This window comes from Hyla sarda, chromosome 10, assembly GCF_029499605.1.
Source record: "Hyla sarda isolate aHylSar1 chromosome 10, aHylSar1.hap1, whole genome shotgun sequence".
Classification (NCBI taxonomy): domain Eukaryota; kingdom Metazoa; phylum Chordata; class Amphibia; order Anura; family Hylidae; genus Hyla; species Hyla sarda.
In genome coordinates, this window is record NC_079198.1 from 18,634,401 (window position 1) to 18,662,320 (window position 27,920).

The window sequence follows — 27,920 nt, forward strand, 5'->3', positions numbered from 1 at the left end:
ATGTCGATCTCTTCTACTAAGAATTCTACGAACACCAATGCTGTTGCCTGGTATAAAGACCTGAATATCAGTGAAAAGTATCACATCATCTCATATTTTCCTGGTAATGGAACCAACATGTCTGCCCCCCTGTACACTTCTAGGGTCACATCTATATCTGATAAGTTATTAGAGATCTCAAATCTTCAGATCACAGATACAGGGAAGTACTCAGTGACCATAAACTCACTGGAATCCATAGAAGAAGCCTTTATTGTCATCACAGTCTACGGTGAGTACTGTTTGTCTATCTATCTATCTTCTTTTAAGTACAGTGACCCCCCCCCCCCCCCCCGACCTACGATGGCCCCGACATACGATCATTTCAACATACGATGCTTTTGTATGTCGGGGCCATCGCATAAACGGCTATCCGGCGGCGCAGACTGCTTCAGCTGCCACCGGATAGCCGTTTACGGTGTCCCGTGTGGTCCGCTGACGATCACTTACCTGTCCTCGGGGCTCCGGGGCGTCCTCTTCGGGATCCCCTGCATCGTCGGCGCTCTCCATCGTCATCACGTCGCTGCGCACGCCGTCCCGTCATCCAATAAGAGCGGCGTGCGTAGCGATGTGATGGCGGCGACGGAGAGCGAGGATGCCGGGGAAGCAGAGGCCTTGCCGGAGCGTCGGGGACACCCCGGGGACGCGGCGACAGCGATGGAAGGCGACATCCAGGGCAGCGGTAACGAGCGGTGACGGTCCGGAGCGGCGGGGACAAGTGAGTACAACTTCCTATACCAGTGGTCTTCAACCTGCGGACCTCCAGATGTTGCAAAACTACAACTCCCAGCATGCCCGGACAGCCGTTGGCTGTCCGGGCATGCTGGGTGTTGTAGTTTTGCAACATCTGGAGGTCCACAGGTTGCAGATCACTGTCCTATACTTTACATTGCACGGATCCCTCAACATATGATGGTTTCAACAAACGATGGTCCATTTGGCTGTCCGGGCATGCTGGGTGTTGTAGTTTTGCAACATCTGGAGGTCCGCAGGTTGCAGATCACTGTCCTATACTTTACATTGCACGGATCCCTCAACATATGATGGTTTCAACAAACGATGGTCCATTTGGCTGTCCCGGCATGCTGGGTGTTGTAGTTTTGCAACATCTGGAGGTTTGCAGGTTGTAGACCACTGTCCTATACTTTACATTGCACGGATCCCTCAACATATGATGGTTTCAACAAACGATGGTCCATTTGGAACGGATTACCATCGTATGTTGAGGGACCACTGTAATTACTCCTATTTTTCCATCTAAACAAAAGGGGTACTTCCGGAGGGAAAAAAAATGTGTAGGTCTTTCCATTCTGAATACACTATTTCTAAAAATCGTGACAAAATGTTTGCGGGAACAGGTTGTATTAGACACACATGTTGCCCAGGCGGGCAGTAGTGGAACACACACCTTGCGGGAATGGGCAGTGATGGTCAGAAACCCAGTGGGCGCGGGATTTAAAAAACAGTCCCACGCTCTAGTATGCAATAAAACAATGCTTCTTTATTAAATCCAATGTAGAACGTTACAGAGCAAATACACTGACGGGTTTCGGGTCTCAACAGCACTTAGTCATGGTAAGGTGACCTCACAAGGTACAAAAGGTTGTGTACCTCTGGCTTGGACAATGTTATTCAAATTAGAAGAGTGGTATAACACAAGTCAAGAATCATGTCGACATTCACAAAGCATTAAAGGGGTACTCCGGGGGGAAAACTTTTTTTTTTTTTTTTAAATCAACTGGTGCCAGAAAGTTGAACAGATTTGTAAATTATTTCTATTAAAAAATCTTAACCCATCCAGTACTTATTAGCTGCTGAATACTACAGAAGAAATTATTTTCTTTTTGGAACACAGAGCTCTCTGCTGACATCATGAGCACAGTGCTCTTTGCTGACATCTCTGTCCATTTTAAGAACTGTCCAGAGTAGGAGAAAATCCCCATAGCAAACATATGCTGCTCTGGTCAGTTCCTATAATGGACAGAGATGTCAGCAGAGAGCACTGTGGTCATGATGTCAGCAGAGAGCTCTGTGTTCCAAAAAGAAAATAATTTCTTCTGTAGTATTAAGCAGCTAATAAGTGCTGGAAGGATTAAGATTTTTTTAATAGAAGTAATTTACAAATCTGTTTAACTTTCTGGCACCAGTTGATTAAAGAAAAAAGAAAAAAAGTTTTCCACAGGAGTACCCCTTTAGGAGTTTTCTTACAGGAGTGAATAGCAGGTCAGGCATCACCAGTCAGCCATAGCATGTTGAGGGGAGCCTCTGAGCCCCCCTGACTTTTTGGACAACCTCTACAACTCCTATAGCTATGCCATTGCCATTGCTTCTCTAGAGGAATCATTTATGGCTTAGATCAGTGCATAATGATAAGCCCCGCCCACTTGACTCCTAAACTCAGAATGGGCAGAGATTTAAATAAATACGTTCCCTTTAAACGCTCAAGGATGAAGGGTTTTTTACATTGTGAGAATTTTTACGGAATAATGACCAAGCTATGGAATATCTTATCAATAGGACGTTCTTTATTGAAGTGGATTTTGGGCATGTAGGGGGAGGTTTATCAAAACCTGTGCAAAGGAAACGTTGCCCATAGCAACCAATCAGATCGCTGCTTTCATTTTTAACAAACCCTCTGCAAAATGAAAGAGGTAATCAGATGTGGTATCCAAATAGCGCCCCTCCCCCCAGATGTTGCAAAACTACAACCGTTGGCTGTCCGGGCATGCTGGGAGTTGTAGTTTTTCAACACCTGAAGGGCTGCAGTTCGGAGATCACTGGCTTAATGGGGTTATCCAGGAAAAAAACTTTATATATATATATCTACTGGCTCCAGAAAGTTAAACAGATTTGTAAATTACTTCTATTAAAAAATCTTAATCCTTTCAGTACTTATGAGCTTCTGAAGTTAAGGTTGTTCTTTTCTGTCTAAGTGCTCTCTGATGACACGTGTCTCGGGAACCGCCCAGTTTAGAAGAGGTTTGCTATGGGGATTTGCTTCTAAACTGAAATGGTTAGAGAGCACTTAGACAGAAAAGAACAACCTTAACTTCAGAAGCTCATAAGTACTGAAAGGATTAAGATTTTTTAATAGAAGTAATTTACAAATCTGTTTACATTTCTGGAGACAGTTGATATATATATATATATATATATATATATATATATATATATATATATATATACTTTTTTCCTGGATAACCCCTAGAAGGCTATGTTTATTTGCTGAGTCGTGTTTTATCAAAGTTTTGATGACTAAAATATCCAAAATAAAAAGCACCATTGTCCTTCCTTTACAGAGGCAATAGGTAAACCCAACCTCACAGCGTCAACTACCATACCCAAGGAGACTGACACCATCACCCTGATCTGTCAGATTGCCAATATTACAAATATAGCCTGGACGGGACCTGGAATGATTTTTCGGAATAAAACTATCGTATCCAAAGATAACAGGACGGTTACTGTACCCAATATTACATGGAGATACACTGGGTTTTATACCTGCGAAGCACGGAAGCCTCCCATATCATCTCTTAGTAACTCTTTGTACATTGAAGTGGCATGTAAGTAGCAAATTGTTATTCTTTTTATGTCATTATTTATAGATTGGGTTATAATTGTATTTTAAATACTGTTCTGACATAGATAGATATGTAGATATCCACACACTTGGTGAGGCAGGAGAAAAACAACACTTTCTGGCGCTTGCCAGGACGTTGCGCGGTAAAGTATAGATGCTGAGCTTCAGATAGTGGTAAAATAGCGTTTGATTTGAACAGAAAAATGGCTGGACAACGCGTTTTGAGGGGGAGTGCGCCCCTCTTCCTCAGGAGGGGGCGGGGGAAACATGAGCCATACATGTCTTATATACATACAGAGTGTAAAAAAGCCCGGGAACGGCATCCCGACCTGTGGGCAGGTCAGATGACATCATAGCTGTCACATGTATTAGCCAATGTAAAGAAACAAACAGTACATGCTTTGTAATACAATAGCGAGGAATCTAACATTGTGGAGATAAGAGTCTTAGTACATTCATGTTCCAGATATGGAGGGGTTAACAAGAATGTCAGGAGCAGTAAAAGAATGGATAGCCGAATTTGTGACATCGCGGGGATGTCAAGTGCGGTGTGGTGTTCGGCAGGTAACCGCACATGGGTCATCACCGGGACACCGTGCACAGCTAATGACGGGCAAGGTGCCACGTACAGGTATTCTTGAAGATGCGGTCCAGTACTTGAGCAGTGCACAGCTAATGACGGGCAAGGTGCCTTGTACAGGTATTCTTGAAGATGCGGTCCAGTACTTGAGCAGTGCACAGCTAATGACGGGCAAGGTGCCACGTACAGGTATTCTTGAAGATGCGGTCCCATACTTGAGCAGTGTGCAGCTAATGACGGGCAAGGTGCCACGTACAGGTATTCTTGAAGATGCGGTCCAGTACTTGAGCAGTGCACAGCTAATGACGGGCAAGGTGCCACGTACAGGTATTCTTGAAGATGCGGTCCTGTACTTGAGCAGTGTGCAGCTGACACATCTTGAGGTGGTATAGAGGCAATGTGGTCAGCGCTATGGTCCTGCGCTAGGATCCCAGGGGGGACCCCAAATGGTGGCGAAAGGTCGGGGGCAGCAGGGTTGGGTGTTTGTGTAGGGCCCTCGGGGTATTGGGGGGTCTCGGGTGGGGTCCTGAATTTGCCAGTGGAGTGCTTTTTAATGGATACGTTTCTTCATCTCATATAGGCCTCGTGGTTGTAATGATCCCAGGTTGTAGATCCAGAACATCTCCTTTTTTTTTTACCAGGGCTTCAAATCTGTTTGTTAGATGTCCTGGTATCTGGTCTATCGGAATGATTGATATAGGGTTGCTGTTTCCGGGTGATACCTGCTGCAGTGGTGGGAGAGGCCATGTAGTTGGAAGCCCTTTTTGATATTGGCCCGTTGTTGGTTCAGTCTTGTATGTAGTGGTTGTACGGTTTTCCCCACGCACTGTTTGTTGCATTCGCATTCGATCAGGTACACAATGTACTTGGATTGGCATGTGAGGTGTTTCTTTATTGGAAGAATTTTCCCTGTTGTTGGTGCTTCTGAATGATGTTTCTCCATGTCGGATGGTCTGGCAGTACATGCATCTTGGTGTATTGTAGCTATACGCTCTTTTCTTGGCAGCTAGATCCTGGTCTTGTTTGGAGGTATGTTGCTTTATTCTGCTCGGGGCGATCATTCCCCTTAGAGTTGGAGCTCTACGAAATGTGATCCCCGGCACCTTTGGGATGGTATCTTTTAGATATGAGTCAGACAGAAGACTATGCCAATGTTTTTGTAGTATGATTTTTATGGTATATTGTCCGGCAGAATATGTAGTCACGAAACTACAACCAATGGGTGTTTTTTTCAGTGTTTTCATATGTGTTGGACTGGTGGCTCCTGTCGTTTGTCCAGGCATTCTTCTTGGGTCAGATTTTTGATTCTGGAATAGGCATTTTTTTTATTAAGGGCTTGGGGAACCCTTTAGGGCAGAACCGTACTTCTAGGGTTTTTGCTTGGATGGTGAAAGTTTGTTCTTCAGTACAATTTTTCCTCACCCTCTGGCCTTGGCCAAAGGGGATGTTTGCGCACCATCTTTTGTAATGGCCGCTGCGGAAGGAGATGTAGCTGTTTCAGTCTACGGTTTTGAAATATGTAGACATGGGTATTTCTCCATTCTTGTGAGTGATCTCAAACTTGATCTTCTCAAAGGAATAGTTAGGTGTTAAAGTTATCCCCCAATCATTGGCATGGGTTAAAGTTATCCCCCAATCCTTGGCATGGGTTAAAGTTATCCCCCAATCATTGGCATGGGTTAAAGTTATCCCCCAATCATTGGCATCCACCAGATAATCAATTTCTTCTGTAGGGCATAGGATGAACAAGTCATCTATGTACCTCTTATACAATATGGCATGGTCTTTGAACAGGTGGATGTTTGTCATGAAGGTATCTTCATGAACAGGTTGGCTACCCTCGTCCCCATGGCGGTCCCACATATCTGTTGAAACATACGTTCGTCATAGGTGAAGAAATTGTTCTTAAACACCAGTTCTAGGCAGGTTATAAGAAAGGTCACTTGTTCCGATGGTATATCGGGATCTTTTCCAGAAAATCCCTGGTGCATTGAATGCGGATATTAGTGTATAGTGCAGTCACATCCATGGTGACGAGAGCCATGTCTCTCTCCCAGGGTATTGGTCTGAGAAGTGATATTAGTTGATGAAGACTGTGCTTGCCACATATGAGGAAATACACTTCACAGCTTTTTTCACCTTGTATTGGAGTGCTGTGGGACACTTTTACTTGGTATTGACTACTGCTGCCAGTGACCTGGGCTCCGATTGGGCCCACTTGCACCCACATCACCGTGATACTGCTAATTGTGCTGCTCTGCTTTGCTTCTGCTTAGATAGATAGATAGATAGATAGATAGATAGATAGATAGATAGATAGATATGAGATAGATATAAGATAGATATGAGATAGATATAAGATAGATAGATAGATCGATAGATAGATAGATATGAGATAGATATAAGATAGATATGAGATAGATATAAGATAGATTGATAGATATGAGATAGACAGATAAATATGATACAGATAAATAGATAGATAGCGATATGGGATGAAGATAGGAATATACATAGTAACATACACTGCTCAAAAAAAAAAATGGAACACTTAAACAACACAGTGTAACTCCAGGTCAATGACACTTCTGTGAAATTCCACTGTCCACTCAGGAAGCAACACTGATTGACAATCAATTTCACATGCTGTTGAGCAAATGGAACAGACAACAGGTGGAAATTATAGGCAATTAGCAAGACACCCCCAATAAAGGAGTGGTTCTGCGGGTGGTGAAGTGCTTTCACTCTAGTGGTAGCATTAGACGGAGTCTACAACCCAGACAAGTCGCTCAGGGAGTGCAGCTCATCCAGGATGGCACATCAATGCGAGCTGTGGCAAGAAGGTTTGCTGTGTCTGTCAGTGTAGTGTCCAGAGCATGGAGGCGCTACCAGGAGACAGGCCAGTACATCAGGAGACATTGAGGAGGCTGTAGGAGGGTAAAAATTCTGCAGCAGGACCGCTTCCTCCGCCTTTGTGTAAGGAAGAGCAGGAGGAGCACTGCCAGAGCCCTGCAAATGATCTCCAGCAGGCCACAATTGGGCATGTGTCCACTCAAACGGTCAGAAACAGACTCCATGCGGGTTGTATGAGGGCCCGACGTCCACAGGTGAGGGTTGTGCTTACAGCCCAACACCGTGCAGGACGTTTGGCATTTGCCAGAGAAGACCAAGATTGTCAAATTCGCCACTGGCGCCCTGTGCTCTTCACAGATGAAAGCAAGTTCACACTGAGCACATGTGACAGATGTGACAGAGTCTGGAGACGCCGTTGAGAACATTCTGCTGCCTGCCACATCCTCCAGCATGACCGGTTTCGTGGTGGGTCAGTAATGGTGGGGGGCATTTCTTTTGGGGGGCCGCACAGCCCTCCATGTGTTTGTCACAGGTAACCTGACTGCCATTAGGTACCGAGATGAGATCCTCAGACCCCTTGTGGGACCAGGTCTGGTGCGGTTGGCCCTGTGTTCCTCTTGATGCAAGTCAATGCTAGACCTCATGAGGCTGGAGTGTGTCAGCAGTTCCTGCAAGAGGAAGGCATTGATGCTATGGACTGGCCCACCCATTCCCCAGACCTGTATCCGATTGAGCACATCTGGGACATCATGTCTCGCTCCATCCACCAACGCCAAGTTGGACCACAGACTGTCCAGGAGTTGGCGGATGCTTTTGTGGGGGCTCAGTATGGGAGATGTTTACTCGTACCCTTGCTGCCCTGTCATGCAGCCTCCTTCAGTGTCCCCAGGGCCCCTTGCACCTGTTTCCCCCTGTACATATGTTCTGCATTGTATTGTATTATAAAATGTGTTGCATCTTTAAGAGTTATGTCATGTGGTTGTTACCCAGGAGGTACCAGTGACCAGGTGATCCCAGGGGTGATCTATGGCCCCCTACTACTCTCCACTATATAAGCCCTGGGTGGAGCTCGCTCTCTTTTTTCCTTAGAAGTCTTTGCTGTGGTCCAGTGCAGTCGCCTTATGTGTGTGTGTCCAGAGTGTTGGAGACCTCAAAGTCAAGTCCTGCAGCCACCATCAAGTCAAGTAATCTAGTCACAGCTTTATGAGTCAAGTCAAGTCAGTCCCTGTCATCTGTCAAGTCAGCGTGGTCTGCATTCAATTGTACAGTCCTACAACAAGTCCCAGCAAGCCCTTAAGGTCCCTGCATCACTGGTCACTTCCTTGGGCCCTGGCTGAACTATATAGACTTTACCAACTGTCTACCCTCAGTAAAGCTTCCATTGTCCGTAACTTGGCGTTGGAGTCTTTATTGCCCCCGTGCCTAGCCCAGGATCCAGTAGTATACCTTTGGGTGGTTTTAGGCTAAACCACACCCTGGCGTCACAAATACAAGGGGTTAATGCCATCTGCCCATAGGGTAACAACATCTGCCCTCATCACACCCCAATACAACACTTTAGTCTAGGTCTGGGAGGACATCCCTCAGGAGACCATCCGCCACCTCATCAGGATCATGCCCAGGCGTTGTAGGGAGGTCATACGGGCACGTGGAGGCCACACACACTACTGAGCCTCATTGTGACTTGTTATAAGGACATTACATAAAGTTGGATCAGCCTGTAGTGCGGTTTTCCACTGTGATTTTTGAGTGTGACTCCATATCCAGACCTCCATGGGTTGATAAATTTGATTTCCATTGATAATTTTTGTGTGATTTTGTTGTCAGCAAATTCAACTATGTAAAGACGAAAGTATTTCATACGATTAGTTCATTCATTCAGATCTAGGATGTGTTATATTAGTGTTCCCTATATTTTTTTGAACAGTGTAGTTTGTAAGGTTAAAAAAAAGCAAATAGTCCATTGACTTTAACCTAAAACCCTTCTGTGTTGGTCCAGAGATAGATAGATAGATATGAGATAGATAGATAGATATGAGATAGATAGATATGAGATAGATATGAGATAGATAGATATATAGATAGATGTGAGATAGATAGATAGATATGAGATAGATAGATATGAGATAGATAGATAGATAGATATGAGATAGATAGATATGAGATAGATATGAGATAGATAGATATATAGATAGATGTGAGATAGATAGATAGATATGAGATAGATAGATATGAGATAGATAGATAGATAGATATGAGATAGATAGATATGAGATAGATATGAGATAGATAGATATATAGATAGATGTGAGATAGATAGATAGATATGAGATAGATAGATATGAGATAGATAGATAGATAGATAGATGGATATGAGATAGATAGATATGAGATAGATAGATAGATATGAGATAGATAGATATGAGATAGATAGATAGATAGATAGATATGCAAAGAAGCGGCGGCACACCGATTTCCAAGTGAAAAAAGAATGGATGGCTTTTATTTCAACCAAACATCTATAGGAGCGACGTTTCGCCTGTCTCACACAGGCATTGTCAAGCAGTGACTGATATACAATGTGAAGTTTAAATAGTATACAAGTGACAGCTAGTGAATCACGTGATTGTTTACAAAATACAAGGAAAACGGTATAATGTGAGGATGATCATACTATACAGGGCAGAATACACACCATATCATAACATAAGGCGCCTGGTAGTAATGAAGAATAAGTGCAAACACAAAAAAAGAAAAACATATCCGTATCCATAAGTACACAAAAAAAAGTTATTATAGTGGATATAAGTGTCCATATGCCGTAAGTGTACCTTCCTTGTAGGAGGAGTTCCATTGCGCGCGCCACACACAGCCCAAACACACGAGGACGCCACATCATAAGGATGTTACTTCCGTCTTGGCTCCGATCTGAGCCGGAAATGGCCTATGTAAACAAACGCACGTTTGTGAGTCCGCGCATGCGTGCACTCACTAGTTGCCATATGCGCCATCTTGGATCCTGGCATCCCTATTTCTGAGCCTCTCGCTACTGTATAGTGCACCAAGACGGAAGTAACATCCTTATGATGTGGCGTCCTCGTGTGTTTGGGCTGTGTGTGGCGCGCGCAATGGAACTCCTCCTACAAGGAAGGTACACTTACGGCATATGGACACTTATATCCACTATAATAACTTTTTTTTGTGTACTTATGGATACGGATATGTTTTTCTTTTTTTGTGTTTGCACTTATTCTTCATTACTACCAGGCGCCTTATGTTATGATATGGTGTGTATTCTGCCCTGTATAGTATGATCATCCTCACATTATACCGTTTTCCTTGTATTTTGTAAACAATCACGTGATTCACTAGCTGTCACTTGTATACTATTTAAACTTCACATTGTATATCAGTCACTGCTTGACAATGCCTGTGTGAGACAGGCGAAACGTCGCTCCTATAGATGTTTGGTTGAAATAAAAGCCATCCATTCTTTTTTCACTTGGAAATCGGTGTGCCGCCGCTTCTTTGCATATTTACTTCGGACCTGGGACCGGGTTATCCAGCGTGCACCCCCCTCCTTCACGTGTGCTGCCAAAAATTTCTTCTCTATTTTAGATAGATAGATAGATATGAGATAGATAGATAGATATGAGATAGATAGATATGAGATAGATAGATATGAGATAGATAGATAGATAGATAGATATGAGATAGATAGATCTGAAATAAATAGATAGATAACACTCGTGACTGTTCTACATATTACATACATACTCAGTTTTACATATTCTTAGAGTTGGGCTGGTGACAGGTGACATTGCACTTGGGTTTATTCCTAATGGGCAAATTAGACTTCATTGGCCTATGTGTACAACAATAACAAAAGAGTAGACAGGCATGCTTTGCATAGATAGAGGGTGGTCCTAAAAATAATTTCCTCCGGTGGGCCTATGCAAGTCCAGTCCTACACTTAGTTAAAACGTATCAGCTGAATCGGGAGAATCCATGAAACAGACTGTCGCCTATCCTGTTTTCAGCTTCGGCTGAAGCTGTTTTTACTTCTTCTATTTTATTAGTTGAATTAACGCTAAGTGTAACAACAAGTAAGTGCTTATAAACTCTTGTTATATTTTTATACTGAGAAGCATGATATAGTACTGAATTATAGCAGTGGTGCCGCCTGCAATTTCTCTGTGCCTAAGTGTCCTCTTGAATGTGTATGGCCATCTTAGGTCACAACAGTTTTCATCCTCGGGGTAGAAACAAGAATGTTCCCATACACTCACATTGGTGCAGAAGGTTTTACTGTGGTCTAATCAAATGTTTCTTTTTCTTGTTTTTCTTTTACATAAAGCCCTTAGAGTTGTGAAGGTATTATTTTGCTTTATGTGCCCATGCCCCCATTGTATCCCCAGATGACTTACCGTATGTTTTATTGTTACAGATGGCCCAGAACAATTGAAAATCAAAGGCACACTTACTGTGGGTTTTGGTTCTCAAATCTTATTGATATGTATAGTCGACTCTGTACCACAACCGGACTTCCAGTGGAAACATAATAATAAATATTTAGAGACTCACAATACAAACATAATGAAAATTGCCAATGCCAGATTCAGTGACCAAGGAACCTATACCTGCGAGGCCAAAAACCGGAGGACCCTATTTAATGCCACTGGCACGGTTACAGTGAGTGTATCGGCAGGTAGGTCTGGTTTCTATATTATCTTTAATATAACCTTACTTGTCATTCAGGTGACTCTTTATTAGCTGCCTTGTGTGAACATGAATGAAGAGCAGCATTTTCTCTGGCCATTATATAACTTGTACATGGTATTTTTTTTTTTTTTTTGCCTGCTCTGTAGGCTTTATCTCTAATTTAAAGTTCTACCAAAGCGGTTGGATGGAGCTTCCTCTTTCCCCTTTCATAGCATTAAATTGGCTTAGAGTGGAATACAGTCTCATGGAAGGGAAGGAGGAAAGGAAAGAAGCTTCACAACAGGAGAAAGAAGCATTTTTATCCTATAACATATTTTACAAAGTTTCTTATTTTCACTTTTCCTATTGACCTTCGCAACATGTGTTTAAATGACCGTGTCTATTTAAAGGCTTTTGCTGGTCTTTTTGATCAATCTCCTTTACTCATGGTTGGCCATCAATATCTGATCAGTGAGAGGGTCCAACGCCCGACAAGATGTTGTGAATCAGCTGATTGCCAGAGCCGCAGTGCCCACATACACAGCAAACAATGCATGTGTAATCCCTGTGCTGGATACTGCGGCTCAGCCCTCATTGAAGTTAATAGGAGTTGAACTGCAGTATCTCAACGTGTTTATTTGAAGCTCCGTTTCCTGTACCTGCAGGAAAAAGTTCTTCTGGGCATTGGACCCTCACTGGTAAAATAGTGATGATCTATCCTGAGAATAGGCAGTCAAAAAGTTCCAGAAAACTCCTTTAATTATAGGTATGAGTTCCAAATAAATTAGATTATATACATAGTAATAATAAAAATAATAATAATAACAATTATTATCATTATTATTTTTAACCCGTTTTACGACAAGGCATGTAAATGTAAGTCCTGGTGCCCTGGTACTTAACATATGTTTACCACCACATGCCCACCATTAACCTTTCAGATGCTGTGATCAATACTGAGCACACCATCTGAAGTATCTGTGGGGCTCGGGGGACTCATCGTATCACCTGCGGCACAATCGTGGGAGTCCGATGAGTACAAATGGCCACTGGAGCTCCTCTTACCTGCTCCTGCAATCTTCTCTATATATTTTTTTTAAATTGGAATAAGGCCCTTCACCAATAAAAAAAATTATATTTCTACTTTGGATAGCTTGCGCTCTCTGCCTGAAACAGGGATAACACAGAGAGAGTGAGTGCTATTCACTGCCTATGGCCAGATTGCATTTCCTGAGTTTTTAAGCAGACTGATATGATGTTAATTAACCCCTTAAGGACCGGGGTTTTTTCCGTTTTTGCATTTTCGTTTTTTGCTCCTTGCCTTTAAAAAATCATAACTCTTTCAATTTTGCACCTAAAAATCCATATGATGGCTTATTTTTTGCACCACCAAATCTACTTTGTAATGACATCAGTCATTTTGCCCAAAAATCTACGGTGAAACAGGAAAAAAAATCATTGTGCGACAAAATTGAAAAAAAAACGCTGTTTTGTAACTTTTGGGGGCTTCCGTTTCTATACAGTACATTTTTCGGTAAAAATGACACCTGATATTTATTCTGTAGGTCCATACGATTAAAATGATACCCTACTTATATAGGTTTGATTTTGTCGGACTTCTGGAAAAAATCATAACTACATGCAGGAAAATTAATACGTTTAAAATTGTCATCTTCTGACCCCTATAACTTTTTTATTTTTCTATGTATGGGGCAGTATGAGAGCTCATTTTTTGCGCTGTGATCTGAAGTTTTTAATGGTACCATTTTTGCATTGATAGGACTTATTGATAGCTTCTTATTCATTTTTAAATGATATAAAAAGTGACCAAAAATGCACTATTTTGGACTTTGGAATTTTTTTGCGCGCACGCCATTGACCGTGCGGTTTAATTAATGACATATTTTTATAATTCGGACATTTCCGCACGCGGTGATACCATATATGTTTATTTTTATTTTTATGTACACTGTGTTTTTTTTTTTTATTGGAAAAGGGGGGTGATTCAAACTTTTAATAGGGGAGGAGTTAAATGATCTTTATTCACTTTTTTTTTCACTTTTTTTTTGCAGTGTTATAGGTCCCATAGGGACCTATAACACTGCACACACTGATCATTGTTATCCCATAGGGACCATAGGGATCTCCTATGCTGATCACTGATTTCTCATAAGAAACCAGTGATCAACGATTCTGCCGCATGACTGCTCATGCCTGGATCTCAGGCACTGAGCAGTCATTCGGCGATCGGACAGCGAGGAGGCAGGTAGGGGCCCTCCCGCTGTCCTGTCAGCTGTTCAGGATGCCGCGATTAGCCGCGGCTATCCCGAACAGCCCGACTGAGCTAGCCGGGAACTTTCACTTTCACTTTTAGCCGCGCGGCTCAGCTCTGATCGCGCGGCTCAGCTCTGAGCGCGCGGCTAAAGGGTTAATAGCGCGCGGCGCCGCGATCGGCGCTGCGCGCTATTAGAGGCGGGTCCCGGCTTCACTATGACGCCGGGCCCGCCGTGATATGACGGGGGGTTTCTGTGTAACCCCGCGTTATATCAGAAGAGCAGGACCAAGGAGGTACCGGTACGTCCTTGGTCCTTAAGGGGTTAAATTACACAGTGAAAGACGAAAGCGTAATAAAAACAACTTTTCGTACAAAAGTTTAAATTTTTTTAAAGTAGTAAAATAAAAAACTTGGTTGATCCTACAGAATAAAGCTAAAGTGTCATTTTTACCAAAAAGTGCTCTGCGTAGAAACGGAAGTTGCAAAATGGTGTTGTTTTTTTATTTTTTTTTATTTTGCCCTACAAAGAATTTTTTTGTTTGTGTCACTGTACGTTTGGAGGTAGAATTTGAGATGTAATTACAAAGTGAAATTGGTGGCGCAAAAAACAAGCCCTCAAATGGGTCTTTAGATGGAAAACTAAATGAGTTATGTCTATAAGAAGGCGAGGAGGAAAAAAAACGAAACCTCGACAACAAATCAAAAAGGCTTGGTCCTGAAAGGGTTAAGGGTTTAATGTTGTATAATATAAACATAAGAATGCAAAAAATAACCAAACATCCAAATCCATGTACGTATGAATGCAAACAGGCAGCAGAAGAAATACCTGTCTAGAGTTACAGACTGTGCAAGATATACATATATATATATATATATATACAGGATTTGCCTTGAAGTGAAGGTTATGACAGCTTCTAGACTTTTCTGAAGGAACATTTCTTTGAATTGAAGGCTTGAACATAAGTGGAGAGTTCTATGGCCTGTGGTAAAGAGTTAAAGAGAAGGGAAGTGACACTGGAGAAGTCTTGGAGACGAGAAATAGATACAAGAAGATGAGAGATGTACATTTTGCCTTCGGGGGGGGGGGGGGGGGGGGGGGGGAGGGGGGGTGTATCGAGAAGAGCTATACAGAATATTTTTTAGTGTATGAAATGACTGCGTGAATGTAAAATGTAACTTTTTATAACATATATCTAGGAAGTCATAAAGGATTCATTAAACACCTGACAATTGCTGTGTAGTTATGTTATAACTAATGTATAAATTACTAATATTGTGGAAAATAGCAGTAGCCAGCACAGACCAGCATGGCCCACAACAATGTATGCCAGTGAGGTGGTGGCCCAGTACGGGAGATGTTTCCCCGTACCCTTGCTGTCCTGTCAGGCAGCCTCCTTCAGTGTCCCCAGGGCCCCTTGCACCTGTTTCCCCCCTGTACATATGTTCTGCAGTGTATTGTATTATAAAATGTGTTGTATCTTTAAGAGTTATGTCATGTGATTGTTACCCAGGAGGTACCAGTGACCAGGTGATCCTAAGAGTGACCTATGGGCTCCCTGTTAGTCTCCCCCTATTTAAGCCCTGGGTGGAGCTTCTCTCTCTTTTTTTCCTTACAAGTCTTTGCTGAGGTCCAGTGCAGTCGCCTAGTTTGTGTGTCCAGTGTGTTGGAGACCTCAAAGTCCAGTCCTGCAGCCACCATCAAGTCAAGTAAGAAAAAGTCACAGCTTTATGAGTCAAGTCAAGTCAGTCCCTGTCATCTGTCAAGTCAGCGTGGGCTGCATTCAATTGTCTAGTCCTACTACAAGTCCCAGCAAGCCCTTAAGGTCTCTGGGTCACTGGTCACCTCCTTGGGCCCTGGCTGAACTGTATAGACTTTACTAACTGTCTACCCTCAGTAAAGCTACCTTTGTCCATAACTTGGCATTGGAGTCTTTATTGCCCCCGTGCCTACCCCAGGATTCAGCAGTATACCTTCGGTGGTCTTAGACTAAACCACGCCCTGGCGTCACGAATACAAGGGGTTTATGCCATCTGCCCCTAGGGTAACAACATCTGCCCTCATCACACCCCGCTACCACACCAGTGTATCCCAACAGTGTGCTTACAGCTGTTGCAAAACTGCAACTCCCAGCCCAGAGCAGCACAGGTGCTGGAAACAGCTTATAACTTGGTTTAGGAATAGCTGGGAGTGATTCTGATTAGGAAGGCTGAGATTAACCAAAGGCTGTGTCACACTATGAAATATCCAATCCCAATTCCAGTGCAGCAGAGTCCCATCTATGTCCCGTCTATGGGGACCAGCAAGGTCCACATGTTCCTAGTGCCTTCTGATTCCGGCTCTGCCCCCAGGTTTCCATCCAGAATATTGAAACCAGCCTTAAAGGGGTACTCAGGTGGAAAACATTTTTTTCATATTAACTGGCTCCAGAAAGTTAAACAGATTTGTAAATTACTTTTACAATATTTAAAAATCTTAATCCTTCCAGTACTTATAATCTGCTGTATACAACAGAGGATACAATAGAGTTGTTCTTTTCTGTCTGTTACTAGTGGGGTACAACAGGGGTCAGTCTTGGGTCCTGTTCTATTTAATATATTTATTAATGACCTTGTAGAGGGGTTGAATAGTAAAATAGCAATCTTTGCAGATGATACTAAACTCTGTAAAGCAGTAAACACAATAGAGGACAGTGCACTGTTACAAATGGATCTGGATAGGTTGGAGGTTCGGGCTGGGAAGTGGCAGATGAGGTTCAACACTGATAAATGTAAGGTAATGCACATGGGGAGGAAAAATCCAGGCTGGGATTATGTATTAAATGGGAGAACACTTGGGACGACTGACATGGAAAAGGACTTGGGAGTCTTAGATAATAGTAAATTTAGCTGTAGTGACCAGTGTCGGGCAGCTGCTGCCAAGGCAAATAAAATCATTGGGTGCATCAATAGGGGCATAGATGCCCACGACAAGGAAATAATTCTACCGCTGTACAATTCACTAGTCAGACCACACATAGAATACTGTGTACAGTACTGGTCAGACCATACATAGAATACTGTGTACAGTACTGGTCAGACCACACATAGAATACTGTGTACAGTACTGGTCAGACCACACATAGAATACTGTGTACAGTACTGGTCAGACCACACATGGAATACTGTGTACAGTACTGGTCAGACCACACATAGAATACTGTGTACAGTACTAGTCAGATCACACATAGAATACTGTGTACAGTACTGGTCAGACCACACATAGAATACTGTGTACAGTACTGGTCAGACCACACATAGAATACTGTGTACAGTACTGGTCAGACCACACATAGAATACTGTGTACAGTACTGGTCAGACCACACATAGAATACTGTGTACAGTACTAGTCAGACCACACATAGAATACTGTGTACAGTGCTGGTCAGACCACACATAGAATACTGTGTACAGTACTGGTCAGACCACACATAGAATACTGTGTACGATACTGGTCAGACCACACATAGAATACTGTGTACAGTACTAGTCAGACCACACATAGAATACTGTGTACAGTACTGGTCAGACCACACATAGAATACTGTGTACAGTACTGGTCAGACCACGCATAGAATACTGTGTACAGTACTGGTCAGACCACACATAGAAAACTGTGTACAGTACTGGGCACCAGTGTACAAGAAAGATATAGTGGAACTGGGGAGGGTTTAAAGACGGGCAACCAGGGTAATACGGGGAATAGGAGGACTACAGTACCCAGAAAGATTATCAGAATTAGGGTTATTTAGTTTAGAAAAAAGAAGGCTTAGGGGAGACCTAATAACTAATATAAATATATCGGGGGACAGTACAGAGATCTCTCCATGATCTATTTATACCCAGGACTGTATCTATAACAAGGGGGCATCCTCTACGTCTAGAGGAAAGAAGGTTTCTACACCAGCACAGACGGGGTTCTTTACTGTAAGAGCAGTGAGACTATGGAACTCTCTGCCAGAGGAGGTGGTCATGGGGAACTCACACATGGTGTAAAAGAGTTCAAAAGGGGTCTGAATGCATTTTTGGAGAATAATAACATTGCTGGTTATGGATTCTAGATTTATAGGACAGAACATTGATCCAGGGATTTATTTTGATTCCATATTTGGAGTCGGGAAGAAATATTTACCTCTAGTATGTGTTTTTTTTTTTGCCTTCCTCTGCATCAACTCAGTAGGGACTCATTAGGGATATAAGTTTAACTTGATGGACTCTGGTCTTTTTTCAACCTTATGAACTATGTTACTATGTCTGACCACAGTGCTCTCTGCTGCCACCTTTGTCTGTGTCACAAATCCCCATAGCAAACCTCTCCTGCTCTGGACAATTCCTGACATGGACAGAGGTGTCAGTAGAGAGCACTGTGGAGAGACAGAAAAGAACAATTCAACTTCCTGTGGAGCATCCAGCAGCTGATAAGTACTGGAAGGATTAAGATTTTTATATAGAAGTAATTTACAAATCTGTATAACTTTCTGGCACCAGTTGATTTAAAATAAATCGTTTTCCAGTGGAGTACCAATTTAAAATGTACCTGTCTTTAACAAAAACTTTTGAAATAATGTAGATCATAGAATGATATATACATACATATATATATATATATATATATATATATATATATATATATATATATATTTGTAATATACATTGGTTAAAAAAAAATGTGAATTCCACATTTGGAGTCCAAATACAGGAAGTAAGAGCAGAACAAGCAGGGCTCTGTGCAGGCTCCTGGCTTGTTAATCAACCTTGATTTCTGAGCCAGGAGGTGTCACAGAGGCTTAGTGCACAGAGCCCTGCTTGTCCACAGAGTACAGAGCCCTGCTTGTCCTCAGTGTACAGGGCCCCGCTTGTCCTCAGTGTACAGAGCCCTGCTTGTCCTCAGTGTACAGAGCCCTGCTTATCCTCAGTGTACAGAGCCCTGCTTGTCCTCAGTGTACAGAGCCCTGCTTGTCCTCAGTGTACAGAGCCCTGCTTGTCCTCAGTGTACAGAGCCCTGCTTGTCCTCAGTGTACAGAGCCCTGCTTATCCTCAGTGTACAGAGCCCTGCTTTTCCTCAGTGTACAGAGCCCTGCTTGTCCTCAGTGTACAGAGCCCAGCTTGTCCTCAGTGCACAGAGCCCTGCTTGTTCTCAGTGTACAGAGTCCTGCTTGTCCTCAGTGTACAGAGCCCTGCTTGTCCTCAGTATACACATTTTTACAAATATACATATAATAGTGAATTCAAGTAGAAAAAAACAGACATGGTCGCACATCCGCAAATTGTATTTTGATCTACTTGCTTCTCAGCATAAATTCAAAAACTAACACGTTGTTGTTATACATTTTGATCAAAAGGTACAAGCCCACTCGCCAATTCAAGGCCACCTATTTAGAGTGGGTCCTTAGCATAAAATGGGGTAGCACTGGGCGGCAACTACCACCGCCGCAACACCAGTGCCCACAGGGGGAACAACCCACTGGCAGAGCAGCCCCAATGCCAATCAAACCAGTCCCTGGGCCGCACCTCCCCACAGACACGGTGCCACGGCAACAACGGACGCCGCACAGCACTACACCAGTGTGAACAAGGCGTAAAAGCTCACTTACCATATGCTCGCAGTCAGACTGGGAGGCTGCCAGAAATGAAAGGGCCAAGGGGGTGGGGCAGAGTGCAGACTAAGTAAAAACAACAAAAAAAAGGAGGGGATAGAAAACACAATGTGAATTCAAGTAGAGAAAACAGACATGGTCGCACATCCACAAATTGTATTTTGATCTACTTGCTTCTCGGGACGTCATGACCACGCCCCCTCAATGCAAGTCTATGGGAGGGAGCTTTTACACCTTGTTCACACTGGTGTGGTGCTGCGCGGCGTCCATTCTTGCCGTGGCACCGTGTCTGTGGGGTGGTGCGGCATAGGGACTGGTTTGAGTGACATTGGGGCCGCTCTGCCAGTGGGTCTTTCCCCCTGTGGGCACTGGTGTTGTGGCGGTGGTGGTCGCCGCCTAGTGCTACGCCATTTTATGCTAGGGACGTTAGGGACCCACTCTAAATAGGTGGCCTTGACGTGGCGAGTGGGCTTGTACTTTTTGATCAAAATGTATAACAACAAGGTGTTAGTTTTTGAATTTATGCTGAGAAGCAAGTAGATCAAAATACAATTTGTGGATGTGCAACCCTGTCTGTTTTTTCTCCTTGAATATGCATATAATAGTATTATCTACATTACATACAAAGTTTCTGCATCATGGATGGAGTACAGTGCAGTGGATGAGATCAAAGAAAACTCCAATCCGAGCCATTTAACCCATAATATGCTGTGTTCAATAGTGATCTCTGCATACGGCTGGTGTCAGTCCACTCAGTCATGTAATTGATGTAATTGTGGGGTGCTGTGCTGTTACAGATAGCAACCATGGACCTCGTGAAAACCTCTAGACCTGCCAAAGGCAAAGTGATGTAGTCAGAGTGCAATGTACCAAAATACAGTGAAATTGCAGTGTATTGTACAAGTGATCGATTCACTCAACTCTACACACAATGGATGAGATAAATAAAAAGTGGTATAAAGGAAAAGTGGAGAAATTGGCCATAGGCTACTACTTAAGAGGGGAAAATGTCTGATTAGAGTGGGGGGATTGTCTGATTGTTGGCGTCTAGGCAAGAATGAGACACCTAAATGGGGCCCTGGATGGAGCAGCAGTGCACAGACTAAACCCCCACTCCACTTATTGTCTATGAGAGTCCCGAAGGCAGCCGAGTGCAGTAGGATTTACCCCCAATCAGACACTTAATTACTATCTAGTGGATTGGGGGGAAAGTGTCTGTGGTGGTAAAACCATGTTTAATAGAATTGACTTGCATTAAAAACTCTATAAGCTGCCTTGTCTCTAGTTCTTACATGTATTTCTTCTTATTACTATTGCAGCAAGTGTTATTGGAATAACGATCACCTTTGTCATCATTCTGATTATTATTGGAGGTGTCGTAATGTTCAGGAAACGTATCTTCTCTGACACAGACGAGCCGTGTGGTAAGAAGCCAATCATGACTACCTACTATAACCTACATTTACTAAGAAATGCTCTAAAAACTAATTACTACTAGTCACTATGGAAGACGGTAGAAACAACTGAGAGGTCCAAGACCTGCTTTTGGGAGCAGTGTATTCTAACCGGTGTGTGTCAAAACTGGTGGCAAAACTTCATCTCCCAGCATGGCCAGATAGCCAAAGATTGTAGTTTTGCAATTGCCGGAGGCTTCCTGGTTGGGAAACACTGCAGTAGAGGCTAGCAGACCCCAGCTATAGAGGGTACAGAACTAGTAGTCTCACCGGGGCCCTTGTACCTAAGGGTGCCCCAAAGCACATCTGCCCCACAAGAGTCTAGTATTATAATTGGCACTTGGGACCCTATTGCAGGTTTTGCATAAGGGCCTGGAAGCTATTGGTAGTCATGTAATCTATCTCAATCTGACCTTTTTCTTGCTATTCCACAATCAATAGAAGGTAAAAGAGAGGTTGGAAATAGGAAAGAATTAGGAGATAGGAGGAAAGTTGGCCAAGCACATTAGATTAAAGAGGTACTCCGCCCTAGACATCTTATCCTCTATCCAAAGGATAGGGGATAAGATATCTGATCGCAGAGGTCCTGCCACTGGGGACCCCCGTGATCTCCCCGCTGCAACCGGTGTTCGTTTAGAGCGTCGGGTGCAGCGCCGGAGGCTCGTGATGTCACGGCTGCGCCCTGCTTGGGATGTCATGACCACGCTCCCTCAATGCAAGTCTATGGGAGAGGGCGTGGCGGCCTTCATGCCCCCTCCGATAGACTTGCATTGAGGGGGCATGGCCGTGACGTCACAATCCTCCGCCCCGCATCGTCAGTCATCCGGCATGGATCGAAGTTCGCTTCGTGCACTAGATGTCTTGGGTACTGCAGCCGAGATCACCGGTGTCCCCAGTGGCAGGAACTCCGCGATCAGACATCTTATCACCTATCCTTTGGATAGAGGGTAAGATGTCTAAGGGCGGAGTACCCCTTTAAAGTGGATGGGATTGGCTGACAATCTAATGTATATAGACAATGGAAAAGAAAAAATGACAAGCGTCCTTAGTGCAGTATGTCTCAAAGGCAGATAGTAAGACAAAGTGAAAATCCACATACCAAGTTGTGTTGCGCTAAGGGCACAACACCGTATAGCGTATTGGTCATAAACAGCCTGCAGCCTCCGACCCCCCAACAAAGAGACTCAGCTCGTCTGGCTTGGTGCAAAATAGAACAAAAAAAGGTAAAAAATGGGATCTCTGGTGGCGCTGGTCCTGATTTGGTCACAGAGGTACTTAGATCGTAAGATCGTAGGTTTATTTAGCACAAAAACATTGCTTTTCCAGCTCGGAATGAGCCCTTCGTCAGGTAACGTGCATCGTAAGATGCACGTTACCTAACGAAGGGCTCATTCCGAGCCCGAAACGCGTACAGAGGTACTTGGATGGTAAGATCGTGTTAAAACAGGTTTATTTAGCACAAAAACAACGCGTTTCGGGCTCGGAATGAGCCCTTCGTTAGGTAACGTGCATCTTACGATGCACGTTACCTGACGAAGGGCTCATTCCGAGCTGGAAAAGCAATGTTTTTGTGCTAAATAAACCTACGATCTCACGATCTAAGTACCTCTGTGACCAAATCAGGACCAGCGCCACCAGAGATCCCATTTTTTTTTACCTTTTTGGTTTTTAATCTAATGTATATGAGAACCTTCAGGAGAAAAGGATTAGGCTTGTTTGAGTTCAGCATACCCTATTCTTTTGTTCTCTGGGAGATGAGCCATTAGATTTTTTCTCTCTCTCCCTATTGGGTATAGATGCATGCTCAGCTGAGCCTAGTATGCATGTGCATTGGGGGCACCAGAAGAGAGAGTTGTCCAGTGTTGGGCTAGCTTTACACATGATTAGAGATCACTAGGTAGAGGAGTCTTCAAAGCTCCATATTCATCATCAGTTTGTCTTAAATAATTGTATTTTCTGGAAATAAATGGTGTTTATTGTCCATCTGCAGAGGATTCTGATGAGGAGACGGAGAATCCTGCGTCTGATGAGTCCCCAAACAACGCCAAGGTACAGTATGTGCTGCCACATTGTACACGTATTGTTCCAGTGCCTGAGCCGGACTGCTACACATATTTCCATATTTAATTTGCTTAAAATGACATTGACGCACAGGCAAATTCTTCTCAGCCAGTTGTGGAGTTTATAATCTCCAGAGAGGACATTAGGTTTTTCCATGGGGCAAAACTAGTTTTGTTTTTAATTTTTTTTATATTGTTCTTTAACACTTTCATGACTTGGGGTGTCGTGGGCCTCCATTCTAAAAGTTTACTTTAAAGGGGTACTCCGGAGAAAAACTTTTTTTTTTTAAATCAACTGGTGCCAGAAAGTTAAACAGATTTGTAAATGACTTCTATTTAAAAAAAATTCTAAATCCTTCCTGTACTTATTAGCTGCTGAATACTACAGCGGAAATTATTTTCTTTTTGAAACACAGGGTTCTCTGTTGACATCATGAGCACAGTGCTCTCTGCTGACATCTCTGTCCGTTTTAGGAACTGTCCAGGACAGCATATGTTTGCTATGGGGATTTCCTTTTACTCTGGACAGTTCCTAAAATGGACAGAGATGTCAGCAGAGAGCACTGTGCTCATGATGTCAGCAGAGAGCTTTGTGTTTCAAATGGAAAATAATTCCCACTGTAGTATTCAGCAGCTAATAAGTACAGGAAGGATTAAGATTTTTTTTTTAATATAAGTAATTGACAAATCTGCTTAACTTTCTGGCACCAGTTGATTTAAAAAAAAATAAAAAAAATAAAAGTATTTCACCGGAGTACCCCTATAATTTTTTTTTTTTTTTTATTGGGGGGGGGGGGGCTAATGTATGTGTATGTTGCATGACGTATGACATTTGACCCTATGATAGTGTTATGCGTTCGTCTGTTGATGCATTTTCTGAACATAGAAGATAATGATAATCAGATCGGTCCAAGGTAAAACCAACCAAAATTGGTGCCTGGGGCTGTTAAAGGGGTACTCTGATGGAAAACTTTTTTTTTGTTTTAATGAACTGGTGCCACAAAGTTAAACAGATTTGTAAATTACTTCTATTTAAAAATCCTAATCCTTTCAGTACTTATTAGCAGCTGTATACTAAAGAGGAAATTCTTTCCTTTTTGAATTTCTTTTTGTCTTGTCCACAGTTCTCTCTGCTGACACCTCTGTCCGTGTCAGGAACTGTCCAGAGCAGCATAGGTTTTCTATGGGGATTTTCTCCTGCTCTGGACAGTTCCTGATACGGACATCAGGTGTCAGCAGAGAGCACTGTGGACAAGACAGAAAGGAAATTAAAAGAGGAAAGAACTTCCTGTGGATCATATAGCAGCTGATAAGTACTGGAAGGATTAAGATTTTTAAATAGAAGTCATTTACAAATCTGTTTAACTTTCTGGCTACAGAAAAAATTGATTTAAAAAATAATGTTTTCCAGAGGAGTACCCCTTTAAACAAAGATGATACGCTGCAATACCAAACACAGCCTATCCACATGAGTGGCACTGTTTCAAGGCATAGGGAATTTAACCCCTTTAAGACTGAAAGAAGGCAGCTCCACATATTGTACATATATTTCAGAATACATTGCACATTTAAGGGAAAACTGAGTTGATAGATTGATTTCCCACAACCAAAAATCTAATCTAGTATCCAGGGCCACTTCCATACATTACACCGGTGTTTCACATCCAGGGTGCCTCCAGCTGTTGCAATACTACAACTCCCAGTGTGCCCGGACAGCCTTTGGCTGTCCGGGCATACTGGGAGTTGTAGTTTTGCAACAGCTGGAAGCACCCTGGCTGGAAAGCACTGCATTACACAGACAGAATTGTGTAATGCTTTATTTCACCTGTGGTGGCGCTGCAGAGAACTGGAACTCTTGATGCTGGGTTCTAAACCAAATTACATCTGATTGGTCAGGATCCCAGGAGGCTTGGTGGACCCTCTGGGTAGCCCTGTGTGTCTGCTCATAGAATCCGCAGTATATTTCGTGCAGCGTGAAATGCAGTGTATACACTATTATGTGTGGCCCTATTCTTATAGGATCAGGTTTACATCATAACTTGTTTTTTCTTTTACAGAATCAAGAACCCGAAGAAGAATTCTAATACATAGTTATTGAGCAGGTATAATAGTCATTAAATGGCCGTAGACACTGTAGATAACACTAGCTCAATGTCCACAAGCAACAAAGACCTTAAAGGGGTACTCTGCTCCTTAAAGGGGTACTCTGCTCCTTAAAGGGTACCTATCATCAACTAAACTTTCCCTAATCCCCCTCTCCATCTGTCTCTGACTCTAACTATCTCTATCCCTATATTGATTTTTAGTTAAAACCCCCTGTAAATACCTTTTTTATACCATCTTCGGTAGTTTTGAGCTGTGTAAGAGGGGAGGAAGTGGGCGTGGCCCGGTAGGCGCCGGCTTCCACCCTTCTTCCTGTATGCGGTTCTCCCTCTCGGGAGTGCGCATACAGGCTGAGTACAGGGCAGGGACGGCAGCCTCTGAGTCTCCTCTCTGTTTGGCTATACATGTGCCATACAGAGAGGAGGAACGTTGGAGTAAAGAGCTACCGTGCCCTGCAGGGATACGAGCACAGCGCGCGCTCCCACCTGACTGATTGACAGGCGGCGAGCTGCGCTTAGTATGCAATTTCGGATTCAGCAGCCAGGCCGGCATGAGTCCGAAATCACTGAAACAGGGACTCATAGGGAGACCCTTAGTGGCCAAAATTTCAAACATAAAAAACACATTAAAGGGGTACTCCGGTGGAAAACTTTTTTTTTTTTTTTAAATCAACTGGTGCCAGAAAGTTAAACAGATTTGTAAATCACTTCTATTAAAAAATCTTAATCCTTCCAGTACTTTTTAGGGGCTGTATACTAAAGAGAAATCCAAAAAAGAAATGCATTTCCTCTGATGTCATGACCACAGTGCTCTCTGCTGACATCTCTGTCCATTTTAGGAACTGTCCAGAGCAGCATATGTTTGCTATGGGGATTTTCTCCTGCTCTGGACAGTTCCTAAAATGGACAGAGATGTCAGCAGAGAGCACTGTGGTCATGACATCAGAGGAAATGCATTTCTTTTTTGGATTTCTCTTTAGTATACAGCCCCTGAAAAGTACTGGAAGGATTAAGATTTTTTAATAGAAGTGATTTACAAATCTGTTTAACTTTCTGGCACTAGTTGATTGAAACTTCAGAAGCTCATAAGTACTGAAAGGATTAAGATTTTTTAATAGAAGTAATTTACAAATCTGTTTAACTTTCTGGAGCCAGTTGATATATATAAAAAACATTTTTTTTCCTGGATAACCCCTTTAAGAAACCCTGCAGCTACTGTATATAACAGCGGTTTTCAAACTTTGGCCCCCCCCAGATGTTGCAAAACTACAACTCTACTTTCAAGTTTTCCACGGGAGTACCCCTTTTAAAGGATTTTTTTTTCAATAGAATCAAATTAATAAATGTATCTATATGTATTAAAGTATAAAATATAAGAAAATCTTTTGATGAGAGGTACTCTTTAACATCTTGTCTCATCGCGGGGGTCGACCCCTCCGCAATCTTCGGTACCCCTGTCATCCGGTGCACGGAGCGAACTCTGCTCCGTGCTGGAAGATGGGCGACCACAGCTCCCACGCCCCTTCCATTCATGTCTATGGGAGGAGGCGTGGCAGCCATGTACTAGCCATCACGCCCCCTTCCATAGACATAAATGGAGGGGGTGTGGCGTGACGTCATGAACACGGAAGCTCCAAGCTCACCGGCCTAAAGATGTTTATCAGCGGAGTACCCCTCCAAAGGATAGGGGATAAGATGCCTGATCGCGGGGGTCCCGCCGCTGGGGACCCCCGTGATCTTGCACAGCGCACCCTGTTAAAATCAGTCCCCGGAGCGTCTTTGCTCCGGGTCTGATTACTGTCGATCACGGGGCCGGAGCGTTGTGAGGTCACGGCTCCGCCCCCGTGTGATGTCACGCTCCGCCCCCTCAATGCAAGCCTATGGGAGGGGGCGTGACGGCCGTCACATCCCCTCCCTTAGACTTGCATTAAGGGGCGGGGCGTGATGTCCCACGGGGGCGGAGTTGTGACGTCACACTCTTTCGTTCGCGTGGTCGGGATCCGAAGCCTTCATCGTTGCCGGGAGCCGTTGAGGTGGGATCTACAGCCGAGATCCCGGGGGTCCCCAGCGGCCGGACCCCCGCGATCAGGCCGGAGTACCCCTTTAAGGCAAATATAACACTGCGCTGTCATGCGCTAGTCATGTAGAATAATTCCTCACTGTCATTTACATTTTATGATCTGGAAAATACAAATGATATACCGCAACGTGTTTTAATGAACTGAATGGAACATATACAAAACCTTTGTCTTGTATTGCAGGTTGAATGAGGAGGACAACTACCTGACTCCACCACAAGATGGCGCAAATAACTGCTCAGTTTCTCAACGACTACAATTATCCGCAATTCGTAGTTATCTCGGGTCTAGAATTTCACATCTGTAGTCACATGACCGGACCGATTCGCAGCAACAGCAAAAAAGATACAGATGTAGCAGAGCTGAATTTTTCACTTTTCATTTGACGTTTTCTATTTATTAAAGGGGTTATATTATGTTATCCAGGAATAGAAAAACAGAGATACTGTCTTCCAAAAACAGCACCACTGTTCTAATAAAAATAAAGTTAGTTCAAAGCAGCCCCCCAAAAAGTACAGATTTTGTCATTTTAAAGTAGAAATATTTTGTAGACTTCATAGA

The 27,920-nt window shown here is 43.2% G+C and overlaps 1 protein-coding gene across 1 annotated transcript; it reads left to right on the forward strand.

The window, feature by feature from the left end:
• LOC130294330 (carcinoembryonic antigen-related cell adhesion molecule 16-like) lies at nucleotides 1–27,920 on the forward strand. The gene is made up of 7 exons (XM_056543952.1): nucleotides 1–271; nucleotides 3,339–3,605; nucleotides 11,503–11,763; nucleotides 20,985–21,089; nucleotides 23,110–23,168; nucleotides 25,237–25,281; nucleotides 27,543–27,920. The coding sequence occupies exons 1-6, from the start codon at nucleotides 1–3 to the stop codon at nucleotides 25,261–25,263; spliced, it is 990 nt and encodes a 329-aa protein (XP_056399927.1). The 3' UTR covers nucleotides 25,264–25,281; nucleotides 27,543–27,920.